The 11,432-nt window shown below is 33.0% G+C and overlaps 2 protein-coding genes across 4 annotated transcripts; one reads left to right on the top strand and one right to left on the bottom strand.

Moving 5' to 3' along the window:
• Window positions 1–437: 437 nt before the first annotated feature.
• On the top strand, window positions 438–3,544 carry LOC129902841 (uncharacterized). 2 transcript variants are annotated; one of them, XM_055978267.1, is made up of 5 exons: window positions 438–584; window positions 667–748; window positions 1,461–1,736; window positions 2,774–3,114; window positions 3,197–3,544. In XM_055978267.1, the coding sequence occupies exons 1-5, from the start codon at window positions 507–509 to the stop codon at window positions 3,413–3,415; spliced, it is 996 nt and encodes a 331-aa protein (XP_055834242.1). In that variant the 5' UTR covers window positions 438–506; the 3' UTR covers window positions 3,416–3,544. The 2 variants fall into 2 exon arrangements, with proteins under 2 accessions (XP_055834242.1, XP_055834241.1); XM_055978266.1 differs by having other exon boundaries at window positions 1,404–1,736.
• Window positions 3,545–3,954: 410 nt separating this feature from the next.
• Window positions 3,955–11,351, bottom strand: LOC129902032 (octanoyltransferase LIP2p, chloroplastic). Of its 2 annotated transcripts, none has more exons than XM_055977046.1 (5): window positions 11,268–11,351; window positions 7,069–7,192; window positions 6,721–6,985; window positions 6,195–6,345; window positions 3,955–4,361 (listed from the first exon to the last, which is right to left on the bottom strand). In XM_055977046.1, the coding sequence occupies exons 1-5, from the start codon at window positions 11,335–11,337 to the stop codon at window positions 4,048–4,050; spliced, it is 924 nt and encodes a 307-aa protein (XP_055833021.1). In that variant the 5' UTR covers window positions 11,338–11,351; the 3' UTR covers window positions 3,955–4,047. The 2 variants fall into 2 exon arrangements, with proteins under 2 accessions (XP_055833021.1, XP_055833022.1); XM_055977047.1 differs by lacking the exon at window positions 11,268–11,351 and adding an exon at window positions 7,389–7,581.
• Between the last annotated feature and the right edge of the window lie 81 nt (window positions 11,352–11,432).

Genomic DNA, 11,432 nt, shown 5'->3' with positions numbered 1-11,432 from the left:
TGATATGAACCCCTACCCATGGGCGAAGCCAGCCCGGGGATAAGGGGTTTATTCGAATTTTCTTTGGCAAAAAATTACACTATTTATGAATGATTAAAATTATTTTTATATATATATAATAGATATTGAATCTCTTCGGCTAGTTATGTACTTGTATATAGACTATATAGTAACAAAGAATATTTGTAATTTAAAAACTAAGAAGCCGATTCTGATTCGGCTTGAATTCAATTATATTATAATAAAATTCAATTAAGCTCAATCCAAGATCGATTCAACTCGATGTTGTAACAAGTTTAATTAAGCTCCACTCAAAATGGATTTGACAATCACTTCAAATAAGAAATAGGGTTGTCCGTAATATCACAAACTATATGAGGCCATGTATCATTAAAATAAACATGTGGGGGAGGTTTTGCTTATTTAGAAACTTGAAATTTAAAAGAAAAAAGAAAAGGAGCTCAAATGGGGGTTTAGGGTTTACTACTGTAATCCAGAACAATAATATGAACCTGCAATCTGCTTGTTCTTTGCTTCAGCATGAAGCTTCTATCCCCAAATTTTCACAATTCCAGTTTCGAAATGTAAGTATTTTCTTCTCATTTTTATGAGTATTTGAATTTGTTTTTAGCATTTATGGGTATTAATTTTATTAATTCTGTGTAGATTTCTGTGGTGCGGAAGAACCATGGTATAAGCTATGTTCGATTGGATAAAAGAATTCCTTTGGTTCAGAATGGCTTGAAATGTAAACTTTTTCGCTCTCTATCCAATTTCCTTTGTTGGGTTTTGTGAAAAAATGCTTTAAAGATAGAATTTTGGGTTGAAATTCTGATATCCATGCTTTATTTCCAATTTTCTCTTCTGGGTACCTCTAAATTTCTTCAAAAGATAGTCTTTTGATTTGTTTCTAATTTTCATTTGTTGGGTTTTATACATATTGCTTTACAGATAGTATTTTTTTTGGTTTGGCACCCAAGTGTGTGGCCCAGTGGTTAATGAAGTGGGTTGAGAATCACGAGGTCCATCTGTCCTAGTCTTGTTAGATGGAGTCACCTCATACAATGTTGCTTGTGGGAAGTGGTGGGTATCCGTGGAATTAGTTAAGGTGTGCGCAAGCCAGCGGACACCACAATTATATAAAAAAAATAAGACAGTATTTTGGTTTGAAATTCAAACATCTATGCTTCATTCCAGTTTCCTCTGTTGGGTTTTGTATGTATTGCTTTATAAATAGTATTTTGGGTTGAAATTTAAACATGGATGCTTTCTTTCCACTTTCCTCTTTTGGGTACCTCTATATTGCTTCAAAAGACAGTCTTCCGCTTTGTTTCCAATTTCCGTTTTCGAGGATGTATATATTTCTTTACTTTAAATATGGCCTTGCTTCCCTTATTTTGCAGTTAGACCGTCACTGAAGAGGGGATTGATAGTGTATGCCTCTAATTCCTGTCCTCCAGGGAAGTTGAATTATGATGGCAGGGAAAGTAGGGATGTGAGCATAATCGCCAGTAATGGGTCTGAACCGTTTCGGGGTAAATCAGGTTCGGTTTCATTCCAAGGGATTACTCACCAAATGGTTGAAGAAAGTAAGTTGGTGTCAGCTCCTTTTGAGGAAAAAAAAGGCTCCTTTCTATGGGTTATTGCTCCTATTGCATTGATCTCTTCTTTAGTGCTTCCTCGGTTCTTCATTGTGGTTGCCGTTGATGACTTGATCAAGAATGCAACTTTTGCAGGTATGTGAATGTAGAGTAGGAGTTTGTTGTTACTTTCTATATGCTGTATCTGTAACCATTAACTTGCAATGCGACTTCAGAAAAGATGACGTTGACTAATCTGGTGATTGGATATGTAAATTCGCAGAAGTGATATTAACTAATCATTAGCTGTAAATGTCTGATGATATAGTGAGGACTGATTTAGTCCACATTCTTAACATAATTCTGGATAACTCACTTTCGGATTAATGAGCAATTTATTTTAGTTTGTAGTTAACAGAGATGTCAGTCAAGGTTAATGTTTTCAGCTAGAATTTTGTGGTTATCTAGCTGATATATATATTGATATTTGAGTTTTTGAGTGAAATTTACTTCACCATGAACTGTCTGTCTTGGTATAATGCATTTAAATTCCTATTTCTTGTTAGCATTCATTTATTCTATTCAATCATGAAGAGTACAATCTAATGGCTCAGACAATTATATGGGTAATTACATTACACTCACTCTAAAAATCTTGCCTTATTAAAAAAAAGAAAAAAGATACATCCATTCTAGATGAAACTTGAAGTATGCTTGAAGCAGATGACAAACAAGATTTAACGTCTCAGAAGGTTCCCCTACTCTTATGAATTGATTTTTGTTTCAACTGAATGTTCGTAGTAGTAAAAATGGTCAACTTTGAAGTGTACGTTAAAGTGTTACTTTGGGATACCTGGATAGATTTTATGATAGTTTTCAATTGGCCAGCTAGGTTGATGTGTAGCTAGCTTGTTTAAGCTGTTAAGCAATAACGTTATGAGTCTTGAATAACATTTCTATAGTCAATTTTCTCCCCCAAAAGTTTCTTGTTGGTCGAAACATTTTTACCATGTAATAGAATCTCTTCCATTTTACCATTACTAGAAGGTACATGTTATCAGATTTAAAGAACAAAAACTTTCCAAATTGTACGAGCTGTGGGATTGTGAAAATTATAGCTAGATGCGCACGATTCAGCTGCACTTGCAGTTATACATGTGAAAAATTACTGAAATCTACATCTGTCTCTGCAGAAATTGTTTCTTCATTTTTCTCTGAGGTCATGTTTTATATTGGCCTTGCGACATATCTTCGGGTCACTGACAGCGTTCAGAAGCCATATCTACAGTTCAGTGCAAAGAGATGGAGCCTCATAACTGGGCTAAAGGGATATATAACATCTGCTTTCTTTGTAATGGGGTTTAAGATTTTTGCCCCACTCTTCGCTCTTTATGTTACCTGGCCTTCACTTGGCTTGCCAGGCTTGGTTGCAGTGGCTCCTTTTCTGGTTGGCTGTTTGGTACAGTATTTATTCGAGAGATTTCTTGACAGAAATGGATCATCTTCTTGGCCCTTGGTGCCAATTATTTTTGAGGTATGCAAACTGCTAACTCTTCCCTTTTCTTTTCGGGGTAAAGGCAAGTAAACATGGGACTGAGGATTTCAAATCTTTGCAGATTTATAGGATATATCAGTTGACGAGATCCGTGCATTTTGTGGAGAAGTTGATGTTTTCTATGAGCGGAGCTCCTGTCACACCCGAGTTGTTCGACAGAAGTGGTGCATTGGTTGCTATGATAGTGACTTTCCAAGTTTTAGGAGTAATTTGCTTATGGTCCTTGCTTACATTTCTTCAAAGGCTCTTTCCCTCCAGACCTGTTTCTGAAAACTACTAATCTTTGTAGATGAAGATGTTTGCTTTATAGAAACTTTGATTTGCATTAGATTAAATTATCAGGTGCAGTATCTACTCCTACTACCTCTGCTTTTCTGAGCTAAATAATAGAGATATGCCTTAGCTTTCAGTTCATCAATTAAGGTTTTCTTTTACTGCTTAGTACATGGAAGAGGAACTTTAATTTTTCCTGGTAAATTTGAATAGATCTGTCTGTTAGATAAATACGATCTCTGAATGACACTCCAGCATCAAGCAGCAGAACAAATGTCCATATATAATAAATGCAACTTCAATCACACATTCACATTATACCTAGTTAACAAGTTTGTTACTTGTGTAGAAATAAAACAAGTTTGCTTTAGCAATAATGAATCTTTGATTGCAGAATTGTTCAAATCGGATGATGAACACTCAAATCTGGGTCATACATATTCAATTTGTCCCAAAAGCAAATTGCCCTGCACCACTTTAATTGTAAATGGAAAAGTTTCAAGGTTATAATTTGGATCAATGAGACAAATGCACTTGAAACTAAAATTGCTACAAATCTGATATTTCTGTATAATCTGTTGAATAATTCACTCTCCAAGAATAAGTCTTTAACCTAATCAAGCCAAGAGAAGGATTTTCTCAAGAAATTAAAAGAGGTGAATGTTTACATTGGAGATCAACTTGAAAAACTTCACAAAACTCCTTAACTAAAGATCTATGAGTTATATCAATAAGCTGGACATCATCAATGTCCTGATGGTTTTCTGTGTCACAGCCATTAGAGTTTGAGTACTCTCTCAGCAATCCCTTTATGCTTCCAACTTGACGATCACGGATCCCACATGGAACTATCTGTTGAAAGGGTGACAGATCTGTGGTGACATTCAGTGCCAGGCCATGATACGTGACCCATTGAGATACTCGAATGCCAATTGCAGCTAATTTCTGACCCCCTGAAAGAAGCCAGTGTTAGATCAATCTTACATGCCTTCTTTCAGAACTAAGAGACGTAATAATAATTCATCATACTTATGGTTGAAGGATAAAAAAAGGAAGGGTGAAAACTGAAAAGGTTCTTGGGTGAGGTGATTGGAAGGGGGAGAATAACAATGTACTCTTGATTAGGCACTCTTAAGCCTATGTTCTACCCTCTCGAACTACGAAAATTAAAACAACCTACTGGATAAGCCAAGTAAAGCAGTTTCAGACAAAGATGAAACAGTTTGAGAAAATAGCCTAAACCCCCCCCCAATCTATACCCGAAATTCCAACTACACACTCCAATTACACGGGTGTCCTATCACCCCTGAACTATTTAAAATTATAATTAATTTCACCCTAAATGCTTATGTGGCAAGTGAGTGTATTCCACTCTCTTTGAGAGAGTGAATATGAATACCAAAATTAAATATTACTAAAACTTTATTTTAATAATCTCTCTTCTCTTTATTTTTCTTTTTTTTTACCTCTCTTTAATTAAATATGAATAATTCCCCCTCCCCCCCACCAAACCCACCCCACGTATCATCTTCTTCTTCTTCACATTCCTCTCCAAAATTTCATCATCAATTCTAACCCTTAAACTACTTAGTTATTATTTTTCAATTAAAGTTCTAAAACAAAATACAAATCAAGATCCAAAAGTAATATAATTAGATCAGCAAGTATCATTAATTTTACTAATTGGGTTGACTAATAATTTCCAAATTCTAAAGCTCAACTTGTGATTATGCACCAGAAAATATGTCTCACTCTTAAATTTCTTAATAATAAATTGGGTATCTTCAAAATGGAACATAAAAAAATCGTCTTTTGTTGGAGTTGGAGATGATGATATCTTTTTATAATAGATGTTTTGTAATGGATATAAAATAAAAGAAAAGAGAAAAAAGTAGTAAAAATAATTATAAATTTATTGTATTTATAATGTGGCGTTGATATGGCGTGACGTGGTGTTGACATGGCTTGCGTGTGTATTACACCCCAAGATACTTAACTGGTTATGACATTTCGGGGGGGGGGGGTTATAAAATAGATAAAAAAAAATGTTCAGGGGGTGATAGGACACCCGTGTAGTTGGAATGTGCAGTTAGGATTTTGGTTATAGATTAGGAGTGTTTTAGGCTATTTTCTCAAACAGTTTTATCTCCTTTAAAGAAGTTCATTCCTTATTCAGTTCTCCCACAGATCTTGCTTAGTTTGTTTGTTCGCACAGGAAATACCTTTTATTCACTTCTTATTTGTCTCAATAGCACCCAACCAACTATTTTCCTTTTTGAAAAGGAGATATAAAGTGTGCAGTTAAGTTTTTTAAAAAGGGGGCGACTTGTAAAGCTATCTCCAGAAATCTTTCCTGGATGGAGCATGCAATTGGTAATACAAATATTCGAGATAACTTCTGACAGTATCGGTCTGTATCAAGTATGCTTCTAAAGATACCTAAACACTCTAGATGAATGGTAGTAGACATCAACAAATCAGAAGGCTTTTATCTAAAGATATTCATTGAAAAACCTATAAAAGGTTTATTCCAACAAAGAAAAGTAATATCCTTCAATCCACAAATCCAGGTACAACTAAACTGTTGATCAGTTTAAAATTGTAACCAGACTTCAAATATGGCCGGAAGCACTATATAGGAAATCTTCAACAAGAAATATTTTATGAGCTATCCCTTACCAAAAGGTTTTTAAAACCATAACACCTCAAGTCTTGTTCAGAAATTTCAGATAATACCATTGAAGACTGATATGGCCAACCAAATGATATGGACAATTAGAACTTACCAACCCAAACACCAGTTAGGCCATTAATTCTTGAAGCCTCCATAGAAAATGATGAAGAAAGAACTCGTATAATCACCTCCTCAAGGCTCCTGAGGTACCAATGAAGGTCCATCTTATGATATCGAAGATTGATGATGGGATACATAACTAGCTACAATTTCAGACAGAAGCATTATATCTCAGAAAAGTAAAAGCTCAAACAAACAAACAAATAAACAAACACATGAGTCACTCTTAATCCCACCTACAAACAGTTACCCAATGGAGTATAACACAGCGGTCTTGTCAAAACCACATTTTGATATGGGAATTTGTAGAATCTTTAGTTAATCATAGCCCATCAAAATCTCATTTTTACTGATACTTCCCCTTACCAACATCTGATTAGACAACTTGGAATAGAAACTTTGCAAGCCCTTGAACCAATGACATCAAGCATTGAGAACAACTATACACTTGGCTTAGTAATAAACTATATTAAGATAGTTGGGGAAGCAGGCAGCAACAGGTGAAATCAGAAATGTACCTGACCAGGGCCATGATAAGTAACTTCGCCACCACGTTCTGTTCGGTACAATTCAAAAGGAGCATTCTTTACATCAAAATGTAGATTCTCTTCAGAGCTACCAGTACCCAACGTATAAACCGGCTTATGCTGCAATATAATGAGTGTGTCAGCAAGATCCTCATTCCTTTCAACTTGTGCTTTCCTCTTATCGACAATGGTCTTTTGCCAGGACCACGCTTTGGTATATGGGACTAACTCTTTGTACATATCATAACAATCACAGCTAGAGTCGAACAGAGTTAACCAAGTGAAAAGCCTTAAATTGCACAGCAAGTGTTTGTCAAAATGTCAACAAGAAAATCTTACCATCTTTTAGCTTGACTTCTTGTAAAAGTCGGGCTCCTTTGTATGGCTGTACTAGAATGTTGCTTAATCTTTGATGGGTTGCCCAGTGTCCATGTCGGGATCGAATTTGTGAAAACAACCATTTCTACAATATATAGAATTAGTATTAAAACTTTGTCAGCTACCTAAGCAGCAACAATAGAAGAACCATACTCACCGGAAGACTGTAAAAAACGATGAACCAAAACCAATTAACAAAAAAAAAAAATCCCAACTAAACAAAATTAGGAGAAAAAATTGTAATCAAAAGATTGCATATTAGAATAATCTGTAAATGTTACCTTAGTGGATCTGAACTAAATATCGTTCGATCAGCTAAATATACAAAGAGAAACAACAGCTCAACTGAATTTCTCCAACTGAACTCGCTATTTTTTTTTTCTTTTAGATCGCTAGGATACTGCCTGCTTCTTGTTCCCTCCGCTTGGATTTGTATTCCAATAATTAAATTTATTTAATTAATTATTTTTCAATTTATGTAGGATAAACTTTTTATTTTAAATATATATATATATTAGAAAGAATATCACTTTATTATACTTAATAACCCTTCCACTTCAATATTTCACTAGTGAGATCTCAAAAGAATAGTGTGTACTAGTTGTAATCTTGTAGCCATATTTTTGTAATTTTTTCTTCTTCAATTTCTATTATTGTATTTGTATTTTAATTATAATATCATGTTGTCGTAGATATTGTTTTTTTTTAAAACAATGTTTCTTTACTTCTTTTTATGTATGTATTTTCTTCAATCGAGGATCTATTAGAGATAATTTCTCTACCTCCCAACGTATGATAAGGGTTGTGCGTATTTTATACTTCCTAGATTTCAATTGTGAGGTTATTGTTGTTTAATTTTAACATCTGTTTAGTATCAAAGAACATTTTGATACATTTAAACACATCTCGTTTCTATTTTCTTAAATTTTGTACTCAATCAAAATATATGGCATAAATTAAAACAGAATGAATATTTTTAAAATTTTTTGATATATTATTTTCTCCATCAGTCAAATTTTTCAATACATTGTAATATTTTTTTTACTTATATTATAAACTTCATGTTCAAATAAACACGCTTAAATTTATAGGTAGATTCAGAATTTACACTTTACAAGTTCTAATTTAAAATTCGACCGCATCATATTTAGTTTATTGGATTTAAATATATGATTTCTACTTATATATAAATTAATTAATTAACACATTAAGGAATCGTTCAGTTGCATATATAAGGCATGGTAATACTACTATAACAACAATCCACGAAAATCTCACTAAGTAGAGTTTGAGAAGAATAATGTATATGTAAATTTTACTATTATCTCGTGAACATATTGAGATAGAAAGATTGTTCCCATATAAGTCATGTTAAAAGGAACAATTTTACATAATACAAGTAGTAGCCAAAATAGAAAAAAACGAATATAAACGTGCAAGTCCTCCCAATCAAATAAGCAACCGACGACCATCATAAAAGGAAGAGAAATAATAGGTGTCTGACTAATTTGAGGATCCAATTTAAAGTTTTAATTTGAAATCACCGTATATTTATGAAATGTAAATAAATTTTTAACATTTTTTTAAATGTAGAGTTTCAAATTTCAAGTAGTAATTTCAATACTGTGCAAATAAATATCCAACATTTTAAATTTTACAAAAAAAAAATATCGAGATTGTTTATACAATGTAGAAAAATTATATTAAAGAGTATTTAGTTACTACTATTATTAATTTATTATACCTTATTTATAAACTAACATGACTTGCTCATTTACAAAGATGGTATAATAATTAAAGAAGTTTAGATAGTTTTAACAAATTGTGAATTTTCATAATGATAGAAGGAAAAAAATCAACTTAAGAAATCTCATTTTAAATAAAATTTTCAACTTCAAATTAATTTTTTAATTTCATATCACGATTTGAATTCATGTCCCAAAGACTACAAACTTCATACTAATTAAGTAATAAGTTGAAATGTCTCATTAATACAATGAGCGTCTAAAATGTAACAACAACTTGTGTGTCTAGTGTCTATTTGAGACTCCAAATTGATTTGCTCAATTTACAAAGAATTAGGGCACGTGGCCACTTGGTGTTTTAAAATTCAACCACTTAATACCTAAAGCAAAAAAGGAATCCTTCTTTCCAAATTCTAAAAATGATACTTCCACCAATAAAAAGTCACCAAAGTGCCACGTGTTCGGAAGAGAATGCTTATGACCCTACACGCTAAATGTGAAAAATATCATCGAAAATTTCAGAGCATGCACCTTTATGCCAACCTCTCCAAGAAAAGTGGAGAAAATAGCCAAAATAAAGGTCACACATATCATTACTTCACTTCACGACAATACTAACTAATATGCCACGAATCTTCTTCACTTTTTTCATATTGTATATGTATATAAATACTTTGGTCCAATGGAGAGGAAATAATAAAATTAAAACAAGGTGAAATTAAAATGGCCATAATTAGTGGTAGATTGTTACGCACCTCTAAACAATTGGGTTTAGGTGACAATAATGGAGGCAAGAACCAGCAGCAGCAGCAACGTTGTTATTCGTTAAGGTTTAAATGTTTAAACAAAGGTGGTCTTGTTGGTGGAGGCCGAGAGAAGAAGCCAGTGACAACGTCTAAGGCTGTTGGTGGAGCAAGCACTATTACAAGTTTGGTTGTGTCTGAATCAATGACGACACAAAATTGGAAGATTTCAGATCTAAGTTTATTAGCAGATAATATATCAGATTTGATTCTTCAAAACTTGAAAAACATCCTCAAACAAATGCCGCACAAATTGCGTCACTTACAGTCCTCCATTGAGAAGGTATGGATTTTAAATAACACTTTTACCCAATAAAGGGAAGCTATTTACTTTCATATCCCTATTTTTATCTGCTAATTTGCGTTTGCTACTTGATACCATCGGAATATATATATATTATTATAGTATTAAAGAGGAAGAAACAGTGCTTCAATGAAAATACTAACTCAGTTTCTCCTTAATAACATTAAAATATATATATAACACGGTGAAAAGACTGTTTAATATCATTAAAATATATAGATATCATCAGAATATATATAATCCACCAATAGAATCAAACATGAAGAAATAGTAATTTAGAGAATAGAACAAAGGATAGTCGAGTAAATAGTTTGGTCCAATTTGTGTATTTTTGCCCTTTTTCTTTAATTTCTTAGTTCCCACTAGGAATATTAATACATAATTTTTGCCTTAATTTATGACTATATATGATTTGTGTAAAAACACGGGTGTCCATAAGTTTTAGAAAGTTATACCGACGCGTTTGGTTTATAGACTGATCCAATAATTACATGACACGTGTAATATTACATACACAAAGATTTTGTTCAGCTCAATTTTTTATATATATATTTTTTATGATTGGATATTGAAACTCTGTTTTGCAGGGTATTTTGGATTGCCGGTTCTTCAGTCTTTTTGCAGTCGCAGGGACATTAATTGGTTCATTATTATGCTTTGTCGAGGTAATATATTACTACTACTAATATTTATGGTTATTTTATCATGAAGAAATAATTGATTTTATGTAATTGTAAGACTAATAAATTAAATAAATATTTTCATTGTTGCAGGGTTGTTACTTAATCATTGAGTCATACGTCCACTATTTTATCGCAATCTCACATAAGTCAGACCTTGGACATGTCGTGCAGCTATTGATCGAAGCTATTGGTATATTTTCTCTCTTAAACGTTAAAATCGAGAAATAAATTTATTATAAGATCTATTTGTCCTTTTTAGAGGACGGTATGTCATTACTCAGACTTGAACCAAAATGCATTAATGAGCAATCGTTGTTGTTACAAGTTTTTACACTATCGGAATAAAGAAGTTAAACTCTAACCAAATAATGTTCTTTTTTTTTTCCAGATATGTTTCTTATGGGGACTGCTATGCTTACATTTGGAATGGGATTGTATGTCATGTTTGTGGGATCAAGAAATAATATTAAAGGAGATGATCAATTGTCAGGCAAAAACTTGTTTTATTTTCAGACACTTCCATCATTGATGGGAATGAAATCAGTAATGCAAGCCAAATCAAGAATAGGACATGCACTTATAATGCTACTTCAAGTAGGAGTATTGGAGAAGTTCAAGAATATACCCGTGGTTAATGGATTGGATCTTGCTTGTTTTGCTGGTGCTGTTTTTGTTTCCTCCATTTGTGTGTTCATTCTTTCTAGGATTGCTGTCACTACCACAAAGGCTGGCAACTAAGAAAATGGACATTTTTACACCTTTTTGGTGAAGTATATATATGTATATAGAA

Source organism: Solanum dulcamara, chromosome 9, assembly GCF_947179165.1.
Source record: "Solanum dulcamara chromosome 9, daSolDulc1.2, whole genome shotgun sequence".
In the NCBI taxonomy this organism is placed as follows: domain Eukaryota; kingdom Viridiplantae; phylum Streptophyta; class Magnoliopsida; order Solanales; family Solanaceae; genus Solanum; species Solanum dulcamara.
Note: the sequence above shows the minus strand (reverse complement) of the source record. Positions and strands in the feature narration are given on the sequence as shown.